General features: G+C 56.1%; 9 protein-coding genes across 9 annotated transcripts; 4 read left to right on the top strand and 5 right to left on the bottom strand.

Annotated features, from left to right (window-relative positions):
- Window positions 1-82: 82 nt before the first annotated feature.
- Window positions 83-1,414, top strand: TRAVEDRAFT_145234 (bub2 protein). The gene is made up of 7 exons (XM_008038393.1): window positions 83-269; window positions 325-455; window positions 505-593; window positions 645-826; window positions 881-971; window positions 1,032-1,179; window positions 1,240-1,414. Exons 1-7 carry the CDS (start codon window positions 105-107, stop codon window positions 1,373-1,375), a joined length of 942 nt encoding a protein of 313 aa, XP_008036584.1. The 5' UTR covers window positions 83-104; the 3' UTR covers window positions 1,376-1,414.
- A 110-nt stretch (window positions 1,415-1,524) lies between these two features.
- Window positions 1,525-3,342, bottom strand: TRAVEDRAFT_27799 (mitochondrial carrier). The gene is made up of 11 exons (XM_008037871.1): window positions 3,195-3,342; window positions 3,080-3,129; window positions 2,953-3,014; window positions 2,754-2,895; window positions 2,593-2,698; window positions 2,500-2,540; window positions 2,429-2,445; window positions 2,233-2,374; window positions 1,994-2,183; window positions 1,852-1,934; window positions 1,525-1,782 (listed from the first exon to the last, which is right to left on the bottom strand). Exons 1-11 carry the CDS (start codon window positions 3,206-3,208, stop codon window positions 1,607-1,609), a joined length of 1,023 nt encoding a protein of 340 aa, XP_008036062.1. The 5' UTR covers window positions 3,209-3,342; the 3' UTR covers window positions 1,525-1,606.
- Window positions 3,343-3,505: 163 nt separating this feature from the next.
- TRAVEDRAFT_145228 (uncharacterized protein) lies at window positions 3,506-7,047 on the bottom strand. The gene is made up of 10 exons (XM_008038392.1): window positions 6,774-7,047; window positions 6,615-6,721; window positions 6,353-6,560; window positions 6,156-6,290; window positions 5,858-6,095; window positions 5,686-5,803; window positions 5,418-5,634; window positions 4,958-5,362; window positions 4,782-4,905; window positions 3,506-4,728 (listed from the first exon to the last, which is right to left on the bottom strand). Exons 1-10 carry the CDS (start codon window positions 6,961-6,963, stop codon window positions 3,699-3,701), a joined length of 2,772 nt encoding a protein of 923 aa, XP_008036583.1. The 5' UTR covers window positions 6,964-7,047; the 3' UTR covers window positions 3,506-3,698.
- A 3,022-nt stretch (window positions 7,048-10,069) lies between these two features.
- TRAVEDRAFT_164623 (t-complex protein 1) lies at window positions 10,070-12,777 on the bottom strand. The gene is made up of 11 exons (XM_008038391.1): window positions 12,691-12,777; window positions 12,596-12,641; window positions 12,484-12,536; window positions 12,338-12,427; window positions 12,037-12,288; window positions 11,722-11,979; window positions 11,192-11,667; window positions 10,902-11,136; window positions 10,434-10,850; window positions 10,154-10,379; window positions 10,070-10,099 (listed from the first exon to the last, which is right to left on the bottom strand). Exons 1-9 carry the CDS (start codon window positions 12,754-12,756, stop codon window positions 10,722-10,724), a joined length of 1,605 nt encoding a protein of 534 aa, XP_008036582.1. The 5' UTR covers window positions 12,757-12,777; the 3' UTR covers window positions 10,070-10,099; window positions 10,154-10,379; window positions 10,434-10,721.
- Window positions 12,778-12,931: 154 nt separating this feature from the next.
- On the bottom strand, window positions 12,932-17,159 carry TRAVEDRAFT_57474 (N-myristoyl transferase). The gene is made up of 15 exons (XM_008038252.1): window positions 16,691-17,159; window positions 16,601-16,631; window positions 16,418-16,545; window positions 16,272-16,363; window positions 16,097-16,213; window positions 15,870-16,040; window positions 15,478-15,811; window positions 15,135-15,410; window positions 14,363-15,081; window positions 14,155-14,302; window positions 13,643-14,098; window positions 13,299-13,587; window positions 13,118-13,248; window positions 13,007-13,068; window positions 12,932-12,955 (listed from the first exon to the last, which is right to left on the bottom strand). Exons 1-9 carry the CDS (start codon window positions 17,114-17,116, stop codon window positions 14,959-14,961), a joined length of 1,698 nt encoding a protein of 565 aa, XP_008036443.1. The 5' UTR covers window positions 17,117-17,159; the 3' UTR covers window positions 12,932-12,955; window positions 13,007-13,068; window positions 13,118-13,248; window positions 13,299-13,587; window positions 13,643-14,098; window positions 14,155-14,302; window positions 14,363-14,958.
- A 210-nt stretch (window positions 17,160-17,369) lies between these two features.
- Window positions 17,370-18,836, bottom strand: TRAVEDRAFT_118709 (DNA glycosylase; the record flags this gene model as incomplete). The annotated part of the gene is made up of 4 exons (XM_008038390.1): window positions 17,370-17,672; window positions 17,725-17,886; window positions 17,939-18,350; window positions 18,403-18,836. The coding sequence occupies 4 exons, from the start codon at window positions 18,834-18,836 to the stop codon at window positions 17,370-17,372; spliced, it is 1,311 nt and encodes a 436-aa protein (XP_008036581.1).
- Window positions 18,837-20,223: 1,387 nt separating this feature from the next.
- On the top strand, window positions 20,224-20,754 carry TRAVEDRAFT_35836 (uncharacterized protein; the record flags this gene model as incomplete). The annotated part of the gene is made up of 3 exons (XM_008037986.1): window positions 20,224-20,352; window positions 20,408-20,650; window positions 20,701-20,754. 3 exons carry the CDS (start codon window positions 20,224-20,226, stop codon window positions 20,752-20,754), a joined length of 426 nt encoding a protein of 141 aa, XP_008036177.1.
- A 609-nt stretch (window positions 20,755-21,363) lies between these two features.
- TRAVEDRAFT_27793 (uncharacterized protein) lies at window positions 21,364-22,813 on the top strand. The gene is made up of 3 exons (XM_008037870.1): window positions 21,364-22,297; window positions 22,352-22,468; window positions 22,519-22,813. The coding sequence occupies exons 1-3, from the start codon at window positions 21,548-21,550 to the stop codon at window positions 22,708-22,710; spliced, it is 1,059 nt and encodes a 352-aa protein (XP_008036061.1). The 5' UTR covers window positions 21,364-21,547; the 3' UTR covers window positions 22,711-22,813.
- A 200-nt stretch (window positions 22,814-23,013) lies between these two features.
- Window positions 23,014-23,788, top strand: TRAVEDRAFT_70584 (uncharacterized protein). The gene is made up of 2 exons (XM_008038389.1): window positions 23,014-23,644; window positions 23,709-23,788. The coding sequence occupies exon 1, from the start codon at window positions 23,038-23,040 to the stop codon at window positions 23,593-23,595; it is 558 nt and encodes a 185-aa protein (XP_008036580.1). The 5' UTR covers window positions 23,014-23,037; the 3' UTR covers window positions 23,596-23,644; window positions 23,709-23,788.
- The last annotated feature ends 12 nt before the right edge of the window (window positions 23,789-23,800 follow it).

Genomic DNA, 23,800 nt, shown 5'->3' with positions numbered 1-23,800 from the left:
GGAATTTCCGTGGCTAAGCGCTGAGTGAGGGGAAGTCGCGGTTACAGACCACAACGCCAATTCCACCTTGACCGTCCTACCACGACCGTCTCCCTCTGGGCCTCATGTCTTCCGCCACAGAATCCTCTGCGGTTGCGGCGGCGCACTCGTTCAACAAGATTCTGGATAGATACAAGAGCACGTCAAAAACGCGCTCAGCGGCGGATGTAGAGGAGGCGACCAAGAAGTTGCGGCGGTTGATCCTCGTCGACGGGATCCCCTCTGAGGTGGTACGGCACGCTCCCTGGAACGCCGCGAGGCTATGAGACTGACGGAGCCATCTAGGACCCTACGCTGCGCCCAAGAATATGGAAGGTCCTCTTGCATGTGCGCGATATGTCGGCGGGCGCGTTCCTGGAGTATGTTGGTCGCGGGCCCTGCGAGGTGCGGGAGAAGATCCGGAACGACACGTTCAGGTATGTGCAGGCGTTCTCTGAGCTTGCTCTCGTCCTTAGGCGCCGAAAGGACACTGGCTACCGACCGAGGATTCAAGGAGCGCGTGAGCGAGGAGATGCTGGTGCGGTTACTGGACGCGTTCGTATGGCGAAATCATGGTGAGTGCCCATAGCCACCCCCGCACTGTGCCCTCGCGAACATCGCCACAGATCGACATGAGAACGACCAACTCGGGTTCACTTACGTGCAAGGAATGAACGTGCTGGCCGCGCCGTTCCTATACACAATGCCGTCCGAGCTGGAGGCCTTCCACTGTTTCGCCAAGTTTATCGAGGAGTCCTGTCCACTCTACGTGCAGCCAACACTAGAAGGTGTACACTATGGTCTCAAAGTGAGCAGTGCTTGGACCCTGGAGCCCTAGTTTCTGAGCTCACGGATGCCATAGTTGTTGGACAGGTGCCTCAAGATCGTGGACCCTGAACTGTATGCTCACTTACGCTCCAAAAACCTGTCCGCCGAGATCTATGCCTTCCCTTGTAAGTATTCCGCCACTGTCCCGCGGAGTCTATGCTTCTGAGCACATGATATTACTGCAGCCGTCCTCACACTGTGCGCATGCACACCACCACTCGACCAGGTCCTGCAACTGTGGGACTTCCTGCTTGCGTTCGGCGTTCACCTGAACGTCCTTTGCGTAATTGCACAACTACTGCTCATGCGTGACGAAGTGATGAATTCTCCCAGGTGAATACGCCGCCCCGTCTTCTTTTCTTTCGCCCAAAACTGACAGTGCGTGACTCTCAGCCCCATGCGCCTGCTACGTACCTTCCCTCCCCTAGAGGCCCTGCCTGTCATTGGCATCGCGGTGACCCTCGTCAGAGACCTACCTACAGACCTCTACGACGAGCTTGTTCGACACCCTTACGCCGTCCGCGAGTAGACTGCTCTTCCGCGCTCCTACGTTGTTGCTTTGTTTACCCTTGCTGTCGCCTATGTATCACTACGCTGTAACGCTGTACCGTCTTATGTATCTTGCCTGCGATTCGCTCAAATTCCGCAACTTTGCTCGATTTTCACACTTTGTGTCGCGCCACGAGAAAGATAGTGTGTGTCCACAATATACACATTACAAGCAGGCTTCTATCCGTTCGTGCATTACAAAGGCTCTCTATCATTGGTTCTCGTCTCCGTCCCTGCCCGGCAGACGGTCCACGTACTGAGCGGTGAGGTCGAAGATCGTCCAAAGCAGTCCGTGCGTGGTCACGCTCCGGAGCGCGCTCACCCCGAGCCCGCGATACAGCCGCGCGAGGCCGACGTGGATCGGTTTCGGTGCGTCGGGGTCCGGACCTGTGATCACCAAGCGCGTCAGCCAAACGGTGCGTCGCGCGCACACACAGTCGAGGTCGCGCGGCTCACCTCGGATGAGCCGGTGGAAGGTCTCCAGGACGCCTCTCCGCCGCTCGCCAGCCAACGCGCGCTGTTGCACCTTAGTCTTCACACTGCGCATAGATCGAAGGCCCGTCAGCGGACGCGCGCGGCGGGTCAGATGGGCACTTACACGTCAAGCGGGTAGATGAGAGCCCACGAGGACACGCCCGCAAGCGAGCCACAGACGAAGGGCACCAGTGACAAGGGGATTGGCAGCCAGGGCGGGGTGCCGCCCTGCTCACCTGACGAGGCGCGCCCCATGATGTAGCGGAAACCGTCGTACTCGAAGAAATAGAGCGCGGTGCCCATCGTATCCCTCACTGTACGGCGGTCAGCGGGCGCTACCATCGCGCGCGGCCGTGCACGTACCGAAATGCAGGCGGAAGCCCGTATAAAGTCCAAGCAGGCCGTTGGAGCGGAATATGTCCCGCACAGCCTCCATGGTGCTCGGGGCCTTTGCGAGGCGCAGCCCTTTACTGGCGGCGATGGAGTATTCGAGCTGTCGTCTGACCTGTGGATGCGGAGCGATTAGGGTTGGAGCCTCGGCAAACGGTCGGGTGCCCACCTTGACCAGTTCAAACGCTACATTCCGTATCAGAATGGTAAATCAAAGGCGAGCAGAGATCCAGCACTTACGAGCGCTTCCAAAAGATATGAGGGAGCCCGAGAGCGCACCACTGGGCGCGTACGGTCAGAGCAGTGAAAGGAAAGAAAGAGTACCCGACATACCTGATACCGCCGACCGCAGAGACATCGAATATGCGCTCTTTCGCTAGCCAGTGGCGGTCACGGAAGTACTCCTTCGTCCGGGTGTATATTGTGAATGAGGCAGCACCTGCGCGTCAGAAGGTTGGGGATTCAGTAAGTCCAGCAGAAGCAGGGGTACGCACGGACGAATGAGATAGTCATCAAGGGGATCCATAACCCTCGATAGAAGCCAACGACACCCTCCTCCTGATAGACGGTCAGGGCGAGCCTAGGAATGGAGATGCGTTGGCGCGTCGTCTGGAGCCTCGACTTGATGGAGTCCAGCTTCGCGGTGGTCAGTCGACGTGTGCGCATGTGCGCGATAGCGGGCGTGGAACTCACTGGGTACCCCGCGAACGTCGAGATGTAGCTCGCAGACAACGCGCATACGACTGCCTTGTGGCCTGCAGGAGGACACGGTCACTCGTTTCGGATGCGCGCATTGGACGGAGGAGAACGCGGGCCGCACTTTTGAGAGACTCATTGAGCGCAGCCGAGTCAAACAAATAGCTCGACGGCCTGTGTGGCCAGGGTGTATCAGGGCGTGTGCAGGAAAAAGAGTGACATGCAGACGCGGCGGGCACCTTTTCTCGCTCATAGGAAGCTGTCACTGGCCGGGCAACAGTCCGATTGCGTGCAGTCGCACGAGAACAATGTTATTTAATGCGAGCCAACGCGGAGGACGGCGGAGGAGGGGTCGACGAAGGGGTCAAGGAGAGAGAAGACGACTGGAAGCAGCCCGTGCCCGGTCTCTGCATACATCGACCGCTACTTACCGGTTCTCCGCGCGTCATACCACTCCGCTCATCTGGGTCCGACTCGCCCTCAATTGATTCTGCCTCACCACACTCCAGGTCTGCCAGTGGCGTACATGAAAAGCTCAGCATCGAGCTGCCCTTTATGTCACACACAGCTGCATACAGCGCATGTACAAGTGACGAAACATACAATGGGCGTCTAAAGGGTACGTCAACGCGACAAGGTTTCGAAGGCGATCTGCATGCAGTCGCTCTACCGTGGGAGGGAGAGCCAACCCAAACTCCCACCTATGCCATCCCGTTACCATACCAGACAATGCCCTGGACCGCTCAGAACCCTCCCAATCGTTTCTTGGCGCCCTTCTTCTTCGCAGGCACCGGTCGTCCTCCATGTGGCCCAGGCAGCACTTGCGTGCTTGTCATGAATTCCTGCGACGAAGCCGGTGCGCCCCACGTTTCCGCCGGTTGGCTGCGACTTGACGGCGGACGCGGTGTTGGGGCCACGAACGCGTCCTGCCACCGCGCGGCGGCGAGCGGCCTGCGTGTAACGGGGGGCTGGCTCGCAGAAATAGTAGGCGGTGCGTTCGGTACGGAAGACGCTATCGCGGGCGGGCGCTGCGTTTGCGTTTGCGTTTGCGTCGAGGGCCTGGGCTCCTGCACCGACTGCGCCCCCTGAGGAGGGGGCACCTTGGAGGGACGTCCAACGTTCGCGGGTGGCGCCGCAGCCTCGTCGTACGGGTCGCGGTACTCGTACTGCATCGGATCCGCGCCGACGTCCCATTCCTGCAACAATAGGCGGACCCCTGGGGGCATCATAGATTTGGCGGCGAGTTCACCGATTACGTTCTTGGATGCGCTAGGGAGGCCACGGGGATCGGTCTTGCAGATGGGCCGGAGGAAGCTGAAGTGTACTGGGGCTGGCTCGACGTCGCCTAGAGACATCGCCTCCGTAGAGCGTGAGATATTCAGCAGATCTTCGTCGAGGGTCGCGGCAGGGCCCTTGCCAGGTCGTTTAGGGGCGAAGACGTCAGACGCCAGAGAAAGGTCGAGAGCCAACTGTGAACGAGCCTCGCTCTCCCTGCGGAAGGACGGTGCTGTTCGGTCTGGTCCATCGGCGAGGTCATAACGGGAGAGGTTCTCCAGGGTGTTCTGCGGGTTCTCACCGTGGTCGGGCACGGTGCGGCGGATGAAGGGCGAGATGTCGAGGTGCCACGCAGCTTTCCGAGTGAGTTCGTCGCGCGGAACACGCCCTTGCCCTAGGGCCCGATACCCGGCAACACAATCCAGTGCACTCCCCGTAACCCAGTCGTTCCTCGAGGCGTTGGCAGGTTCTGGCCCAGAACGCATAGCAATGTCAAATCTACGGAAACGTCAGTTTCATAGACGTCCTGAGACACTGAGAATGCGACGAACGTAGTAAGCGCATGTTCTACGGGAACATCTGTGTCCTGCCAGAATGTCGGCATGCTATCCAGCACGTCAAACACCACACCAGTTTGTGCTGATAGATCTTCCTTTTCACGCTCAACGAAAAGTCCTGATTCCATGGTCAGCATCCTGCAGAAGCCGATAGATAACATACGGCTCACTTTGATACGCAGGCTGGAGATCTACGATACTGTGCGCCCTGCCAGCGAGAGACCCAAGATCGGACCGCGCAGCACTGACGTCCGCTGCCAATGCCTGGACCTCCAGGGGCCAATCTGCTCGCTTCCGCGGCTCATCCTCGGCCTCCTCAGCCTCGCGAGATAATCGCTGGATATTCAACAGCGAAACGCTCCCGCGTTCCGACAACTGGAAGATGCTGAGATGCTTGCTGCCGGCCAACGTAGGCGCTTGAAAGAACGCATGGCCAAGGTGCGGGCCGTCCGGGCAGAGGACAGGAGGCACCGCGTATGGGGGGTCGTGGATGTGAACGAGGTTGTCGTTACCACGAGAGACATCGTAGACCGTGACCAAAGAGTTGCGTCTAGAGGTGAGGAATGTCAAGGTGGCTGCACGGAAGATGGTGAGTGGGCGAAGGGTTTGGACGTGAAGATGCGACATTACAGCTGATTAGGACTTGGGTGCGAGTGCCGAGTGTCATATCATGGTCTCTTCCGTGCTTGATGGAAAGGAGGGGCTTTCGGGCGTTGCGCTCGTCTACCCACAGTATCTCTCTGCTTGAGACCAGACGGGTGAGGTGATCGTCACTGAGACTTTCGGCGGATGTCAGTACGATGTTTGGTTGGGTGACTGTATGGAGTATATGTGGACGTTTCCCAGCCTGGAAGGTTTGATAAACATAGTGCTACTAACGTTTCAAAATACCGCTTACCCGCAAATCGAGGAGGGAAGCCGACTTAGCTGAAACAGACAGGAGCGTCTCTCGTGTGCCACGCGCGGATATGCGGTAAAGAGACTGCTCTGATGCCCCTCCCATATGCACGAGCTCGCTACAACAGCTGCTGTCAGTGGGATACCCACAGCCCACCGAAAAAGAGACTTACATAGTCCTCTTGCCCTCAGGTACACTGCACCTGAAAATGTCCCCGGCATCGTTTACGACATATCCAATGGATGGGTTGGTAGGTGAGATGGCGATGTCGACAGCGTGTTTATCCCCGATGTCCGTCCGTTGCACGGTGATAAAAGGCGTGGGTTCAACCGCATATGTAGACTTGTTGACGGCAACTTTGACTTGCAAAAATGTCGTTGACCCCATGGTCCTAACGCCAAGCATCGGAGCTATAAATACAGCGGTCAGCACGACTGTCGTCACACCGGGGAGTGAATTCTGAGGCATACCGGACTTGCTCTTCCCCGTCTCGGAGTGGGGAGATGCAATTATTTGTCTAATGGGGGTATCAAAAGTATACACAGGTGTAGCGACCGGCTTCAGCTGAGCTCTCGTTCTCGTATTGATTATGAGTGGGGACATATCTGAGGACGATGAAAACACAGTGAGTGACTTTTTCCCCACACTGCCATATACGATCACTTACTCAGTTGACGGTTCGTTTCACCCATCGGAAACACTACATATGCCATGTTCTTCCGAGAAACCTGAAAAGACGATACGGCCATCATGTTGCCAGCGAAGGGGTCTTGTCGCCTGAGCGTCCGAGTAACACGGGTGTCTTCTGCGATCTCATCCCGAATGAGCTCAGTCTGTACGTCTATGTCCGGGTAGAATGTGCGAAGGAAATGTGCCTGAGAAGAGGTTCAGAACGGACTCCGATCAACTAGTTCCAATAGGTGACATACTCCCTGCTCAGCACGCTGTATCTCGGTAGCCTTGGGTTCTCGCCATGGCCTCGGACGTGTTGGGGGAAAGACCTCCACCGGGCCGTCGGGAGCGACTAGCGTATAATCTAAAGGGCAGCATTAGATGTTGTACGTGCTAGGAGAAGAGACTCGACATACCTGATTTTCCCTCGGACACAAACGTCCACTCATAGTGTCTTCCCTTCCTCCTGAGAGTCGCGGCCCCAAGGGCTCCCTGCTCTGAGACCGGATAGCGCCAAGGATCTTCTAACCGCTGGACTTTCGTCTTGCCCTTGCTCTTCTCCGGGGCGCCGTCATGTCCTTCGCAGTAAGTAGGCCACGCGTCCATTCCATTTGACTCGAAGCTTGTGGAGAGAGGAGACGCGTGGATGAGCAGCGTTAGGTGCGGTATACGTAAGACAGGTGGTGGTGCAGCAGCAAGTCGCGACAAGCTGCAGTGGTCGATCTCGGCGCGTGTTGCTTCAGCCATAGTTGGCCAGACTGGGGTTTACTGCGAACCACTGCTATGTCGAGTCTCGGGGAACTCTGCGCTTGACCACTCTCTCTCGCTGATATCTTGACACTATGGAAGTGCCATTCTCGTCGTCGGGGGCGATGAGCAGGGCCCACTACGCGCTTGTTCGCAAGGTAGAGACTGCTACGCCTCAGGCGACGGACCAAATCCTGCTCGCCGAAGTGCAGTCGATTCAATATCAGCTGACCCGGTCAACTTTGACTCTGGTGAGTATTATCGACAATATCATTGCTCGCAGTGAAGCAAGGCTGACTCTAACTGCAGAAACAGTGCAAGGAGTACTTGATTCTACTACTCTACTGCGCTATGACCGTAAACCCTGGGACGCATGTCGACCTCGAGTTCGCGCTTCCACATGCTATCAACCTAGCAGAGGCTGGGAAGACGGTGCAGGACAAGCGAACAGGTAGGCACGCACGCAGCAACCGCGCGATAGTGCAGACTACATAGCGTCCGCAGGATACCTATTCTGTGCCGAGGTCATGCCCCCGGAACACGAGCTTCAACTCATGCTGGTCAATTCTATCCGCAAGGTAGGACCGCCATAACTGCAGCTCTTTTCAATGTGTACCATAATTGCAGGACCTAGAAAGCGCGGAGGTGCCTCGGATATGCCTCGCACTCGATACCCTAATACAGTCGCCTTCAAAGGACGTCATACCCGCGGTGCAGTCCCGCCTGCATGACCTGCTCTCGCATAACTCGTCAGTGTGTTACCCCTCTCCCTCTCGATACATGAATAATTACGACATCGCCGTAGCGTCCACGTCAAGCGACGCGCTCTATACGCGTTCAATGCATTGTCCGAACGTGACCCAGATATTCTCAGAAATATCGCGAGCAAAGCGCGGAAGCGGCTCGTCGATTCTGAGCCTGCCGTAGCGATCGCAGCTCTCACTCTGACGAACACCTTGGTCAAAGTGAGATGACCACATAGTCTATACGAGCTCGTCCTCACGCCCGGGCATCGCAGGCAGAGCTCTTACCCGCCGACAAATATCACAAAGTCTTGTCAGATCTCCTAAAGACCGCCTGGCTACAACGGCCTGAGCCCGCTCGTTATAACTTGCTTATTAGACTTGTCCAGGCTGTCGCAACAACCACGTAGGTGCATGACAATGCTCACATTCCAGGCGTAGATTGACACGCGTAACAGGCCGTCGGTCCATGATCTACGAACATTTTTGGACATCGTCCGCTACTATACACCAAAGGGTGCATCCGCATACGGTGAGTTCACACTCTTTTAGAGTGCTGTCTATTCGCTGCTGATGACGATTACCGAAAGCCATTGTCCACCAATGCTTCCATGCAATTTCAACGTGCGCTGCGGAAACCGTGCTGGAAGCACAAGCAAGCTCTGGCACCTCCTTCATACAGGAAGTCCGTCAACTCTTGACCTCAGACGAGCCAGACGGTCTCTACATGTTCATCTATTGCCTGTCTTGTGTTGACCCCAAACTTTGGGCGGGAACGAGTCCAGAGATACCTGCAGTGCTGGATGAATGGGAGGTCGAAAGGGTCATGAGCCTCCTCGACAGCGAGGACAAGCTGATCCGGAAGCAAGTCAGTGTCAAGATTTCGACCAGCTACATATGATCAAGTCCCCAGAGCTAACACGTCGTCGGTAGACCTTGCGTACGCTGTGGCGTGTTGACCAGACCATTGTGGAGTCCTACTATGCTCGAGCACTCCAAGGACAGCTGTCCGACGAACCGCTCTCCCGTCTTCTGGAGATAGCTGACATTATTTCCGGTGGTGACGGGGAAGCTTACGCTCATCAACTCAAAAGTATATTCAGAGCAGTCGAGGGCGAAGAGCCTCCCAACAAACGCCCTGTGCTTCAAGACGCAGTGGAGGAGTTGCTCATCCGAATACATACTGGTACGTACCTAGCTCATGTACCGTTTGTTTGGCCCTCATGCCTCCCCTCAGGGGATAGCTCATGGCGAAGTGGATGCATCGGCGTGCTGTTCACCACTCTTGTGGATCAGGACGCTGAGGCAGGGCCTACTCTTATGGTGATCCTCACGGCCCTCATGTGCGAATACCTCGAACTATCTCCCATCTCACCCGTGGAGCTGCTACGCGGACTTGCTGCTAGGCTTTCCTCCTACTCCGGTACGTTTCGTGATTTTATAATATGTAACAACTGACCTTATACTGACGTTGCATAGCATCGATACAGGACGCATGTCTTATCACGATGCTACGCATTTCTATTGCGTGTGACGAGGTGCCCGTCGAAGTTCTCGACACAGTGAGGAAACTCCACTCCAGTGGAGGGAGACACATCAAGCGAGTAGGTCCTAAGATATCGGGGCTCATAACATAGTGGGCTAAGTCCGCCTGCAGAGATGCGATCAGTTCATCAACCTCTCACAGTCCAAGGATACGCTTCAGAAAATCATCGCGCGTACAAGCTCTTCATCAGTATGTAACGTTCCTCTTTCCATTTAGCTGCATACCTAATCGCCGTACAGTTACCGGACTTTGTCTTCGCGCTAGAGACGCACGAAGCACGCCAACAAAGGGCCATATCTCGGTCACCAAGAATCGTCCCTAGTTCCCCACCACTGATACCCCGCTCCCCCGAACCCTCGTCCTCTCGAGCATCCCCCGTCCCAGGCAAGCTGCGCTACACCGCGTACGAAGCCCCGCGGGCCACCCAGCGGCTCAGGCGCGTGAGCAGCAGCAGCTCGCGACACTCGGACGACGGCAGCGTGCGGAGCGGCGGCTACGGGCGAGCGTACGAAGACCCCCTGGCGATGACAGTGACTGCGGGGGATCTGACGCTCGCCGCGCAGACGTCCGACCTGCGTTCGATTTCAAGCGTAGGTCGGCTTCTATGAACAGTACAAGTTAGTGCTTCAACATTCGCTTATAGGGCTCGCCACGGTCCCACCTATCTCCCCTTCCAATAGTGCAGATCCTAGACGAAGAGGCCTCGGTATTGCATCCATTCTTTCGGCATTCTTGATTTGTGCCTCTGACCTCTCGCTAGTCTGTAGATCTCCTCGGGCTGGACTCGCCTTTCATGGCCGAGCCGGCCCTCTCGATCGCGAGCACGCTCAGCATCGCGGAGCACGACTTCGAGGCCACTTGGAGCAGCCTTGAGTCGTCCACCTCCCGCGGATGGTGCGAGTCTTCGATGGACGCTGTACTGCGGCGGCTGCAAGGACTACAACGTCGCTTGAAAGTGACAGAACGTGACAGACCTCCTTTCGAAGGTATGTAATGCTACGCGGATACATACAAGAGAACTATGCTCACAGTCGTTCCAGGCGACCTGAAGATTGTAATATGCCCTGAGATAGCCGCTCCTCCCTCCAACGAGGGGCTCGCTGCCGTACGTCTGAAGGAGAGCGACGACGACAGTTGTCTGTGGTGGCTCCGCTGTGAAGATGAACAGCTCCGGAACATCATCAAGGCGACTCTGAGGTAGTCACAAGAGCAGATGTCGGCAGATTGATCTACAGGAACGGAAAGCAGAGCGCGGAGCATAGAGCAGCATTAGACCCATGAGTTGGCAATATGCGATATATCTGTACACTTGATTTTGAGTCTGCTATCTATCGTGTCTGGACGTAATCATCGATCTTGAGCAACAAGCAAACCGTCTCGGTCGAGAGCTCAATGGCGCTGGTCGACACGAGCAGGGGCTGCACGACGTCCTCCTCCAAGATGTTGGAGATGAGACCCTGCTTGAGAGTTAGCAAATGGTAGGGCAGACATAAAAGAGGCGATCGAACCTTGCGAACGTTGATGCCTGCGTTCCGTTCCCCAAGCGCATGCCGGTTCCGGAGCTCGGTGACGATCGCGATGGGGTTGAGACCAGCGTTCTCGGCAAGTGTGGTCGGGATGACCTCCAGCGCGTCGGCGTATGCCTGGAAACAGTATGCCTCCATGCCCTTGAGCGAATTTGCATATTGCGAAAGCAGCCGTGAGACGTGGATCTCAGGCGCGCCGCCACCAGCGATCAGTGCCCTAAGCGAACCTGCAGTATCAGTAACAATTCGCAAAGGAGACGCGTGCGATGTACCTCTTCTTGACGAGGCAGCGAACGACACACAAAGCGTCGTGCAGACTGCGTTCGCATTCCTCGAGGACGAGGCTATTGCTGCCCATCGCGAGAATGCTGACAGTACGCCCCCTGTTCTTCACGCCTGTGATCCGGACCACCTTCGCGCCAACATGGCTGACCTCCTCCACGAGGTCCGCGTAGCCAAGCTTGTCCTCAGTGAACGCATCGATATCCGCAACAGGCTTGCATCCCATGCTCTTCGAAAGGAACTCAATCTCGTCACGCTCTACATCCTTCACGACGAGGATGTTGAGGCGCTTGAGGAAGGTGAGCGAGATATCGTCGACGGCGTCGCGGAGGATGGACTTCTGGATGAGAAGCACGTTGCAGTTCGCCTTCTTGATCTTCTTGCAGATGTTGAGCAGGTATTGTCGGCCCTCCTTGATCACCTTGTCCATTTGGCGGTAGTCGTTGATGACAACCGTGTTATCCATCTAGAGGTCAAGCTCGTTAAAGCCTGCAGGTCGACTCGAATGTGATGAACATACGTCAGGCTTGGGGGCGCTCAGCTGGAACTGTATGAGACCGATCTTCGCCTTCTCTATCCGCGTGGGACCTCCCACAGTAGTGACAACGTTCTGGTTGAGGACCACACCATCGACCAGTTCAGTATCCTCGATCGTGCCGCCAACCTTCTTGACAACCCGGATGTCACGAAGATCGACATTTGAAGAGGTGGAAGTGGCAAGGCGTGTTACTGCAGAGACGGCGATGGGAGCAAGGGTAGAGGAGTATTGCGACACAATCTAAAAACGAAAACCGCGTCAAGACCTCTGAGGTGTGGAGATCGTCAGCGCACATACCTTGGAGTTCAATGATGTCGTCGCTGCACGGAGGAGGGAGGTTTTGTCTTCGAGGTTGATTGGCGTGGAGATCTCGGTGAGATACTCAACGGCCTTCGCCGACGCCTTTTGGAACGATTCCGCAATGACAGTGGGGTGCATGCCTTTCTGCAGCATCTTTTCTGCGGCACCCAGGAGACTTCCGGCAAGCACAACGACTGATGTCGTGCCATCGCCCGCCTCGACGTCTTGTGCAGCAGAGAGATCGACAAGCTGATCCTCAGTGAGCCTTAGGCTGTATGCGAGCAATTGCTACACTCACCATCTTCGCTGCAGGGTGCAAGGCTTGAATGCTTTTCAAGATGGTAGCACCATCGTTAGTGATGATCAACTCTCCTTTGGAGGTTTGGATCTTGAGGTCTTGCTGAGTATACTTTGCAAAGACAATATGTGGGTCTCAGCACGCACCATCTTGTCCATACCCCTCGGACCCAAAGACGTCCGCACTGCATCGCTGATAGCTGTAACATACAGGTGTCAATATTGGACGTGACGAGCTAGAATCCGCGTTCAATCGCACCCTTGGCGGCGACCATGTTAGACAGGCGCACTTCCATGGGCTTGCCCTGGTCTTGGGTCAGTACCGCACCATAAAATCTATGGCTATGCGCGTACCTTGTCATTAAAGGCCTTGTTCCCCACCGTGGAGGTGGGAATTGTGGAAGGAACGACGGCGGCCATGGTGGATGAGGAGGAGGAGATGGAACGAAGTCGAAAGTGCTCAATAAAATTGCGAGGCGCGTCGTTTCTTAGGCGCCCATTCAAGCTTCACGTGAGACGCTAAGCGCCCTCGATTACGCGTTTGGCCACCGCGTCTGCGCGCCCTGCAGCACTCCGCTCTTCTCCTCCGACTCTCATCTCGCTTTCACCGATGGACTTCGTATGTACACCGACAGAACAGGCTTCTGCAGCATACTAACACACATATCAGTTTGATCAACAGAATCCGTTTGGCGGCGCTGGCCCTGCCGGCTTATTCGCCCAGTTCGCCCAGTAAGTGGATTCTACTGTAGGTATCTCTGCGTACTAAACTATCACTCAGAGGGTTGGGTGGAGCTGGCATCCGGAGAATGGGTATACCAAACCCAAGAGCATACGATGAATACTTCAAGGCGTACAGCGTCGCAATGCTTCCCGGAAGGCCGCGAGACAATCTGAGCTACGGTGGAAAGAGTACGTCTGCCATGCGGAAGCCATTTATGCTTGATACTCATCCCTTACAGTCATTATGCCTCCTTCCGCGCTTGCAAATCTCACACAAATGGACCTTGAGTCCCCCTGGGTGTTCAAGCTTCGCAATCCCGCAAACCCCGCCGCTTCCACCCATGGTGGTGTCCTCGAATTCATAGCCGAGGAGGGTTGCGTACACCTTCCTCACTGGATGATGAAGACGCTGCGGCTGAACGAAGGCGATCCTATCCGAATTACTGGCACAGATCTCCCCAAGGGCAAGATGGTCAAGCTGCAGGCACAGACGGTGGATTTCCTGGAAATCTCAGACCCTAAGGCAGTGTGAGTTCTCTCCATCTTGGATGGTGCCTCTTGACTCTGAAGCCATGCATCGCAGCCTCGAACAAGCATTGCGTAACTTCTCCGCCCTCACACAGGGTGACATCGTTGAGATCTCCTACAACTCTATAGTCTTCGGTCTGCTCGTTATGGAGACACATCCAGGCGGCGAGGGAATCAGTGTCCTCGACACAGACTTGGAGGTCGATTTCGCGGCTCCTGTTGGATATGTGGAGCCCGAACGTCCGAAGCCTACCCCTGCAGCTACCATGGCCTCCAAGCTCAACATTGACCTGAGCTCCTCCACCCCTGGTTCGTCCCGACCTGGATCGTCTTTGGGTGGTGCGTTCGCCGGCGCAGCTCCGAGGGGCGGCCCTATCAGCAAAGGCGGCGATCATTGGGAAAGTTTCAAGGGCAAGGGCGAAACGCTCACTGGACGCAAGACCAAAGGTAAAGGCATCAGCCACCGGAAGCCCGAAGCGGCTCCCGAGGGCAGCAAGATTATCCGTACAGAGTATGTTCTGGTTCAGCCTTCTATATAGTTAAAGGTACTCACCTTGTTTGTTGTAGCCAACATCGTATTGTGACACCCGGCAGCCTTGACGGTGACGTCTACGTCCCGGCGCCGCTCAATCTGCCGTTCGGCAAGTTGTTCTTTGGGTTCACCGTTCAGCCATACGTTCCGCCCGAAGCAAAGGCGACAGACTCCCCACCTCAGGTATGTCTCCATTAGTCCACCGCTCCAGTTCGGTCTATCAATGGATTTCACTGCACACAGACAAACGTCTTCGCCGGGTCGGGCAACTCACTCACGGGCCGTGGGCAATCCACGTCGCAGTCTCAGCCGTCCGTGAAGGGGAAGGAGAAGGAAAGAGAGCAAGCTCCCGCGGCAACGTGGGGCAATGGGGGACAAACCCTCGGTTCTCGTCCCTCGCAGCCCGCTGTGAACTCGCAGTCGCGCGCGACGGGGGCAGGCGGCGCGTCCGTGCCTGTGATACCGCAACGACGCGGTAAGCAGCAGGAGGAGCGGCCACGGAGCCCGACGCCGGATTTCGGGGTGGACGACGAGGACGACGTGATGTACTACAGCGATGACTGAGACGCTTCCCGATTTCCGCGCGATGGATGTTATGCTCTTGGACTCCGACCCCTCTTGCATCACAGCCCCCCCTTTCCTTACCCCACCCTACGACCTCGAACGTGACGATGGCATAGCAGCGGCCCGTGTATCGGTTGCATTGTACGATTTAGTCTATCACAATAGAACATGTTTGTTACATTCTGCGAGGTATTCCTCGATTCAGAGCCCAACGTTCGGGAATCCACTGTTCATATCATAGACACAGAGCATGCACACATGGCAGCACAACCAGCTCAGAGCATCACGACTCCGACACCCTTGCCCGCGGGCACGTCGTCCACGGCGTTGACACCAGACACAGGCGCGGTACGCCAGTTGTACAGGTAGAAGTTGAGCAGACCGTCGCCCTGGCCAAACTAGATATGCAAAAATGAGCAAGTAGCGCGGATGGGCATCGGGGACTGCGTACCCGGAGGTCCTGCAGGAAGCAGACGCTGTCCATCAGCGTGAGCGCGTTGAACACGTCGAAGCCGGCCTTCTCCGCGATGACGAGCGCGTCACCGACGACGTCCTCGAGCCGCTTCTTCAGACGACCGCTCTCCTCTGCGCCGGGCTCGAACGCGGTCTCCGTGGCGTAGTAGAACAGGTACGCGGCGTTGAGCAGGTTGTGCTTGTCGTGATTCATGATCGTCGACGGGAGCGAGTAGAACGAGACGAAGTCGGTGACCTTGTGCGTCTTCGGGTTCTGCGCATTGTGTATAACTCGTATCAGCGCGTCTGCATGCATAGGCACGGGTAGGGATGGGCCTTACCTCGACGACATACGCCCAGACGACCTGTCCGTCCCGCCTGATCTTCCAGCTGTCCGATCCGCGAGGACCTTCGCCGAGACCACTCAGGAACTGGTGGCGGACCTCGTCCTCGCTCATGACCGGGAACATGGTGAAGCGCTTCATGTACCGGCTGAAGAGGTCTGTGACCTGCGGCACGTCACGCTCCTCCATCTCGCGCAGCCCTTGGTCGAGTAGACGCGGGCGATCTGGTAGCTTGTGCAGGCGGATCATGCGCGCGAGCGTCATGCTAGAGGGGACGCTGGTGAAGCGCACGGAAACGAGCTTGGGGATATTCAGACAGCGGTGGAAGTATCTGTCCAGCATACGGACGGTGAGAATGCATTCAAGTACATCGAGTGTTGATCACTAACCGGCAACTTGATACGGGTGTGGGCAGAAGGACACCACCGGTGTACAACGCTTGGAAAATGCCCTTGAGATGGCATTGGCGAGTGACCTCCTTGATGAGCACAGGTGCTAACCGCTTTGATCGCAGTTTCTTGTGCACGCAAAGGTAGTTGACTTCACTCGCGTCGAACTCGCTGAGAGCAAAGCTCATGTTAGCAAGGATTGGCAGAGGTCTTATTGTAGCACTCACTTGTCACGAACCCGAACGCGTATGGGAACTGCGGAGATGAAGGCGACCAACTTCTTGGTTGAGCTCACCCGGACACCCACATGCCAGTCCTTGTGGTAGCCGGGAGGCATCAAAGCCCTGGGAGCAGAGTTTCATTAACTCACAAGAGGGCGGTAGGATGCCAGGAAAGACATACCATGAGAGGAACTCCGCGGAGTACTGGAAACGGAACGACTCGTCGTCGTCTTCGACATAATTGGCCGATAGCAATTCGTACAGTTCGCGCAGCTGACCTCAACGCGACTTAGTCTTATGCATAGTGGGTGCGTTACCGGAACGCACCTCTGCTGGGTCGCTAATGTCCAGTGTCGACCACATAAACTCTTTGGGGAGGGGATACGCGTTCTGCTGAACTTCTTCACGGGGCTTCGACGGCTCGATGGGCCCATCCACCTCTGGAGGGGCCTCTCCTGCACATAGATGTTTAACGCACGATACGCAAGACCGCAAGCATGCTTAACCAACCCAGTTGCGGTACCGGCTGCGAGCTCCAGAACTAAAGCATCATCTAGTCAGCTCCGATGTCGCAGAGGAACATGCTGCATTCATGCTCACCTTATGCCCACCAGTATCCTTCTTACCACGTCCCCCGACTCCAGCCTTGCCCTGGATCACATCCTGGATCTTCATCTGCTCGAGCGCCTGCCTGATGAGCTCGGGGTTCGCAGCGGCCGCGGCCTCCCCGCCCTCCGCGCGGACCTTCTCGAGCACGACCTTGACCACATCCTCGGGGATCGCGTCCTTGCCCCCACCGCGGAGCGCGTTCAGGGCCTTCACCGCCTTTGACCGCTTCTTCTTTTTCTTCTTGCTCGACGTGGACGGCGATATTACCTGCACGGAGGACGAGCCGGCGACGTCCTGCTCGTCCTCAGAGCCTTCGGAGCCCGTGGGCGCGTCCTCTTCGCCGGCGGCGAGCGCGGCCGCCTGCTCGACGATCTCCTTCTCCTTCGCTTTCTGCTGTGATGTGGACGCTTCGGACATGGTCGCGGCGAGAGCGGTGGGTGCGGATGGATGTATGCGTGGGTAGGAGTGAGAGCTGGACCTGGTATGACGTGCACCGCCGTCCGCTGCTCAAGGCGCTTCCGTGTATATCGGAACTCGGCCCTCGATGATCGCTGAAATAATTCACTTTTGAGGCGTACCGTAAGTCGCCATCTCAAATTGAGAATGAGCGTCCGAAAGTATATATACAACATAACATATAGGGACCGCCAATATCAACAGGTGAGTGCACCTACGGCCCTGCGCCCCTCCGCCGCCTTTTTACTCGCTCTGCTAAGCTATGTGTTGGATCTTCGATCGTGAGCTCCGGCAGTGCGTCCGCAACTTCGACCATCAGCTTCGAAGGTCTCGCAGATCGACCACTTGACTGTTTGCGCTTCCGACTATTTGTCGAGCTCGGTGTTTCGCTGAGTGGTGTAGCGAGGGGAGTGATGGCTGCGGAAGTGGATGCGCTATCTGGGGTCATAGATGGCGTAGACGGCGGTGAAGGAAGGCCGTATGAGGCGAACGACTTCAGGTCCGAAGTGAAGAGGACCTGATAGAGCTAGTGAGGAATTGAATTTACGCGCATTGTAAATATAACTCACGGAATGCGCCCAGCCGGCATACTCTCCCCATACTACAGACAGCTTGGTGCTGACTTCTTCATACAGTTTTGGGTTCATGCTTGCGGCCTTGGCGGCACCCTTGAGACCGTAGTTTTTGACAGCTATCTGGTGTACATGTGTGTCCACAGGTATGACCTCTCTCTGTTGTATGGGTGTCAATATTGGTGTTGCGAGATAAACAGGGACAGCCAACCTTGTCAAGACTCATCAGCAATATACAGTCAGCCACTTTACGGCCTACGCCTACGAACTTAAGCAGCTCTGCCCGCGCCTCCGTCGTACTTAGTGTCCGCAGAGTCGTGAGCCACTCCTCCGACGGCTCCATGCGAGTCTTCGGGCTCTGAGTCACCCCGTGCGTTTCGACAAGCATAGCTGCAGTCCGCTGTATAAAGTCTGCACGGTATCCGAAGCCCAGCGCACGCAGCTGCGTGCTAACTTCCGGTGCTGCCAAGGCAGACGGTGGGGGAAATGGGTGATATGGCTCCTCGGCTGCCGTCGAACCGGATGGCGGAGGAAGTGAAACAAGAGCAGGCGAGTAGTGCTGACATAGTCCCTTGACCATCTTAGTGATACGGGATATGTTGTTGTTCGACGAGCATATGAACCTAATATCGGTAAGCTAGATGAACAAAAAGTTCACAGTGAGACTGTACTCACGACATGAGGTTTTCGAAGGGATCTTGCCGAAGCATTCTGATACCTTCGAACCGGTCCTGTAGCCGGTGGAAGACAGGGTCCGCGGCGCTCCATTGTGCATAGAGCTCCTTCAGGTCAACGTCTAGTTGAAAGTAGTCGCGGATCCAAGCCAGAGTCTCTGCTTCTCGAGCCTCAGGGTCGCCGTTGGTGGTTTGTGGAAAGACTGAGCGGTAGAACAAAGAAGTCGAGGACTGGCGCAGACAGACTACGCGGTCGCGTAAGCAGAGTCGATATTCGTGTGTCGGAATGTTCAGTTCTGGGCTAGGTGGGCTGAGTTCATGTAAGGAGAAGATACACCAGCGAAAAGACTGTCCGCATTTGAGAACAGCGGCGAGAGACAGCTGAGCAAGCGGGAGCGGTAATGCGCGGAAGCCATTCGGTATGACGGTGTTCATCTTCGGTAAAAGCTGATTCGCTGCTTGGGATAATTTATCCAGGGACCACTGAGAGTCTCTCGTAGTGGTGGAATGTGGTGGGCACTTGAAGTTGGGTCAAGTTGCCACTGGTTGGGTGGTGGCTGAGAGCACGAAATGATCGAAACAGACGCCCAAAGACGCGACGCGTTCAACGAGCGCCTACACATATAAGTACATATGTGGCCGGACGTGTTGTTCGTAACTTGTCCTCTCCTGCCGGCCACGATCACTTGTGACCTGTCCCCGGAGATTAAACCCTCGCTGACCCGATCTTCTGTTAGATGTCTTTCTTGGCCGTATGAGAGTTGCGAGGCGTTGCCTGTGTCTGCAGCGGCGCTTCCCCTCGAGGTTTTCCGAGCGCCACGCCGGTTTTGCCCTCTTCTCATACGAGGTTTTCACATACGGCCTGCCGATGTGCCGAAGAACGACTAGGTCTACAGGAGGTCTGGCCAGCAGTGGGGTCTAGTCTACGAAGGGGTCGAATGTATTGTGCACTCGGCGCTATCTATGTTGGATTCGAGGTCTACGAGTTACGTACAATTAGCTAGATTAGGGCAGGCTTTAGCGTAGCACGACGTCAATGGACCACACCCCTTAGCTCTCTCTCTCTCCCACCACCCCGAGCCGGTCTTGGATACACACATTCGCAGTGGATTCTGCAAGTATTTCTCTTGATCATTCATAGCTGCCGGGACGAGCAGATTTACCACTGTATTTTTGCAACTGTTCCCGTCTGATTCATCTCGCCATACACAAACTGCGAAGCGTCTCACTTCGATCTTGGAACCCCACAACCGTGGCCGCTCGCCACCTAACAAGCCTGCATCTTGACTACCAAACCGTGCGTTGATTCATCATTATGTCTCATAACAAAAGCAGTACAGCTCTATGGCTATGATGCGTGACGTACTATGGAGCCCGTTCATAGCCATAGGGCTGTTCGCCGACTTCGGCCGGAGTGGACGGCATCAATACATCGTCAGCGCGACTTTCATGAATTCACTCATCTGCTACATACAGAGGCTTGGACGTCTCCTCTGGGCGAGCGAGTGGCGGCTCGCCCGATGGATAGCATGACATTGCAGCCGCAGTAACAGTCAGAGCTCGAGTACTTGCAATCAGAGACAACTCGAGGCTGAAGCGTTAACTCGCTAGGAGTCAGATCCGATACTCGAAACGCCGCCGGTCCCATAATGGATTCGGGCTGCGCATGGCCTCCCCTGCATGGTTACCGTTTAGCACCAGCGCTTTCGTTTGAAGTGAGTATATATGTCAAGAGAACTCACCATGCGTTACAGCACCCCACGGGTTCAGTCGTCTTTCTCTCACTTCTGCCTCCCCTCCGCACTCCAACCCGGCCGACGACATGAAGTCTGCTCTTGTCTTCCTTGGACTCGTCGGATGTGCTTTGGCGCAGAGTGTAGCCATCTTCGCACCCGCCGCCGATGCCTCTGTCACGGCGGGAAGTGATTTGCTTGTGGACGTGGAGAAGAAAGTCAGTATACTCCGGTCATGTATCGCTTACTACTCTGACGATGCCACAAATGTAGCCTGGGCTTTCTGGCACCACCAGCGTTTCCGTCGTCATCGGTCTGACCCCGTGTAGGGGGGACTGCTCTGCCATTACCACCACAGGCGGTATTGGCCAGGTACTCTTCAAGGGCAACTATGACCCGCAGATCGTGGCTGGAAGCGGATCAAGTGCAGGCTTCCAGAACTTTACGGTGACCATCCCGTCGGCGACACCCAAGGGCCCTGCGTTGCTCAATATTGGACACTACTTCTTGGGCGGGGTATGTGCTCACTGTCGTGAAATTGAATTGTCTCTGAACCCTTTTCCTAGGCTGCACTTGTTCCAGGTGCCGAGAGCGTGAACACTACCATCAACATCCAGTGATCCGCAATGATGTTTGTGTTCCGTCGTGGACTATACTGGACATCGGACTACGTTTCTGTACATCTAACTCAACTGTGATCCCTATTACACAAATTCTATATTAGTGTGGGTTCCTCTCCTTGACATCAAGGTTGCCTTTCACGTTCCGGTGTATTCACACACCACCGTTTATGGCTATACTGAAAAGGCTCGGCTAAAAGCCCAAAAAATTCCGTATGAGCTAAGAGGTTGTGGTAGGGCTCTAAATTCGCTTCATAATTACATTGCATAACTCGGTCTCTGCGCGGTACATCCCTTGTAGTTTTGACGGCCCCATGGCAGGCGTTCGGTAGAATGTGACCAAAACACGTGACACATGCGTAACGCGACGCGCGCTCGGTGTACTGAGTCTCGGCGGGCGCCTACCTCGTGCTTCCACTCGCCACCGTCCTCCGGGCTCCTCCCCCCAAACACTGCTGTCTACTTCCTCTCTGTCCTGTTCACCCCTCGTTTGAGTGTTACTCTATCATGTCTTTGAGGATAAAGATTAGCAAGCAGAGTGTGGTATGTACAACGCCTCTAGCCATTCGTCCCGTCTCATGTTTGGTACCGCACTCAGGCATCCGCTGCCGAGTCCAGGCCGGCCAAACGGCGCATACAGAGGATCGAATCAGACGACGAGGATGAAGAGGTGATGGTTGCTGAGCGGTCCTCGTACGACCCGCCCGCCCGGAGCTCTCGGCGGAAGAAAGCCCGGCACGCCAGTCGGGAGGCGGCAGCTGGGTCGGAGGACGACGACTATGCGGAGGGTGATATGGACGTCGACGTCGACATTGACGGCGATATTGAAGACACACGCTTCCTCCCCGAACCTCACCACGGGACTTCGCGCTCGATTTCGCCGGCACCGGCGAAGCGGCGACTGTCAAACGCGGCGGCTTCGTCGAGCAAGGCCCGTGGGAAGGAGGCGAAGTCCTCCAAGAACAAGACATCGTCGAAGAAGCCGCGGAGACAGGTTGTGTGGACAGATGATGAAGACGACGACTTCGATGATCCGGAGGTCGTGGTCACCGACGACGACGATTTCGATCCCGAGCCAGACTATTCATCGAGCAAGAAGGGCGCGAAGGGCAAGATGGGGAAGGCCATTGTGGGGAAACCGAGCGCAAAGAGCAAGGGTGGAAGGGACAAAGACGAGAAGGAGATCATCTTCCGGGACGAGCGCAGGCTTCCTACGACCGCCTCAGACCCCTCTAGGCGCCCCAAAGCTCACGACGAGGTGCCAGTGAGCAGCGCTTTCGCGGCAGACCTCATGGATGAGGCAAGCCTGCCCAAGAAGCGGAAGCTCCCCACGATCAAGAAGAACAAACCGTCCACAGCGGGCTCGACTGCCCCTTCCACGCCGTCCGCCCCCAAGCCTCTTCCAGCGGTGATGGAGAAGAGCCAAACTTCGCGCACGCCCGCGCCAACGAGCAATCAGGTTGGTACTCGTAAGCCCGCGGGGGCTTCCGCGGATATCAATCTGCTGGATTCGTCCGTATACTCAGAGCTCTTCAAAAGCACGGTATGCGATGTTGCCCAACGAGTCTCTCTGTCATCGTCCTCACTACGTTTACAGCAACCGGGCGTGTCCACTCCGAACTCTGGCTTGAACAGGAAGCAGAAAGAGGAGGAGCGCAGGAAGGAGCTCAACCGCATGCGAGACGAGGCCCGTGCCAAACGTAATGCAGACACAGTAAGCCCACGATATGCGGCGAGCAGTGCGGCTTGCTAACACACACGTAGAAGAATGCCTTCGATCTCCAAGCCTCTCCCGAGAAGATCGAGCGATTCGTGCTGCACCGCTTGCGACACTCCACGGCGCGCTTTCCCAACGTCCTTGGTGCCACCTTCAAAGAGATGCACGACCGAACTCGCGTCCCCATTTCGACCTCGGCCTCTACATCCACACCCGTCCTTGCTGGCGAGCAACGCTGAGCAACAGCATGCCCATGTATTCGTACCACATCTGATGTAGCATAGTGCCCTCTTATCTTGGGCAGATTGGACTCTCACCGTATACCCTATAGCCTCATCGTCCACAGGAATACACTTTTGTGCCGTTACTCGTCTTCAAGCAAGTATCATTTGTCTAGCACGAGACATCTCGAAGGCGCCGGGAAGAGCGCCTATACGCGTATGTTCAACGTCCAACTCGCCCGAGCGTGTCGCGGGGCTTGTCTACACGCCCTTCAGACTAATTTACGCAAGTCTTCTCTCCCCCTTCCTTCAGCTTCAAAGCTCCACCTCGGCCATCTCTCTACCATGCCCAGCAAAACCACTCTATCGCCACCTCCGCGCTATCCAGATATCGTACTGGCGCTCGACGTCATGAGCACAACGCCACCGCGATTTCACTGGTTCCTCTTCATTCCGGATGTGCCCGCCGCAGAGTCAAGCACGCAGACTCACGGAGGCATAAAGCTACACGCCATCACGAATGACAAGCAGGGCGACGACAAGCGTTGGTCCTACGACCGCACGCTGCTCGCGCTCGCTACCTCCCCCGCCGTCGCAGCCGCCGCCATCATTGGCCGCTTACCGGATGGGAAGTCCGTCGACGACCTTAACGCGCTCCTGCGTCAGATCCCTATGGAGGTACCTCAGGTAGACAGAGAGCGCGAACTGACCTGGACGTGCCGGGTCTGGATTCGCGAAGCTCTGCGGCGGATGCATGTCCGCGGGTACATCCACTGTGAGGATGTGGACGCGATGGAGGAGGAGATGTGGCGCTATGGGAAGGAGGCTGCGGCGAAGATAGAGGACGACACTTTCGAAGTGGCGTCGTTAGTAGTGGCTCTGCATTCCCGTGCGCTTCCCTAGCGTCATTCGATGATGGGATTCTCGGGTGGTGCCACATTCGAAGCTATAGGTGAGTTGTCTTATAGCATATAGATCGACGAGCATAAGCTTACGAGGCACGGCGAGGTACGCAGGCTCTGTCCACAGGATATCGTGTCCAGTATCTTGCCACGTCTCTCTTATGTTGTCACTGCGAGCATTGCAGATTATCCTCTCATTTATGGCA

The sequence above is a fragment of the Trametes versicolor genome (genome assembly GCF_000271585.1).
Source record: "Trametes versicolor FP-101664 SS1 unplaced genomic scaffold TRAVEscaffold_4, whole genome shotgun sequence".
Taxonomy (NCBI): Eukaryota; Fungi; Basidiomycota; class Agaricomycetes; order Polyporales; family Polyporaceae; genus Trametes; species Trametes versicolor.
The sequence above is the reverse complement of the archived record's forward strand: the minus strand, read 5'-3'. Positions and strand labels throughout refer to the sequence as shown.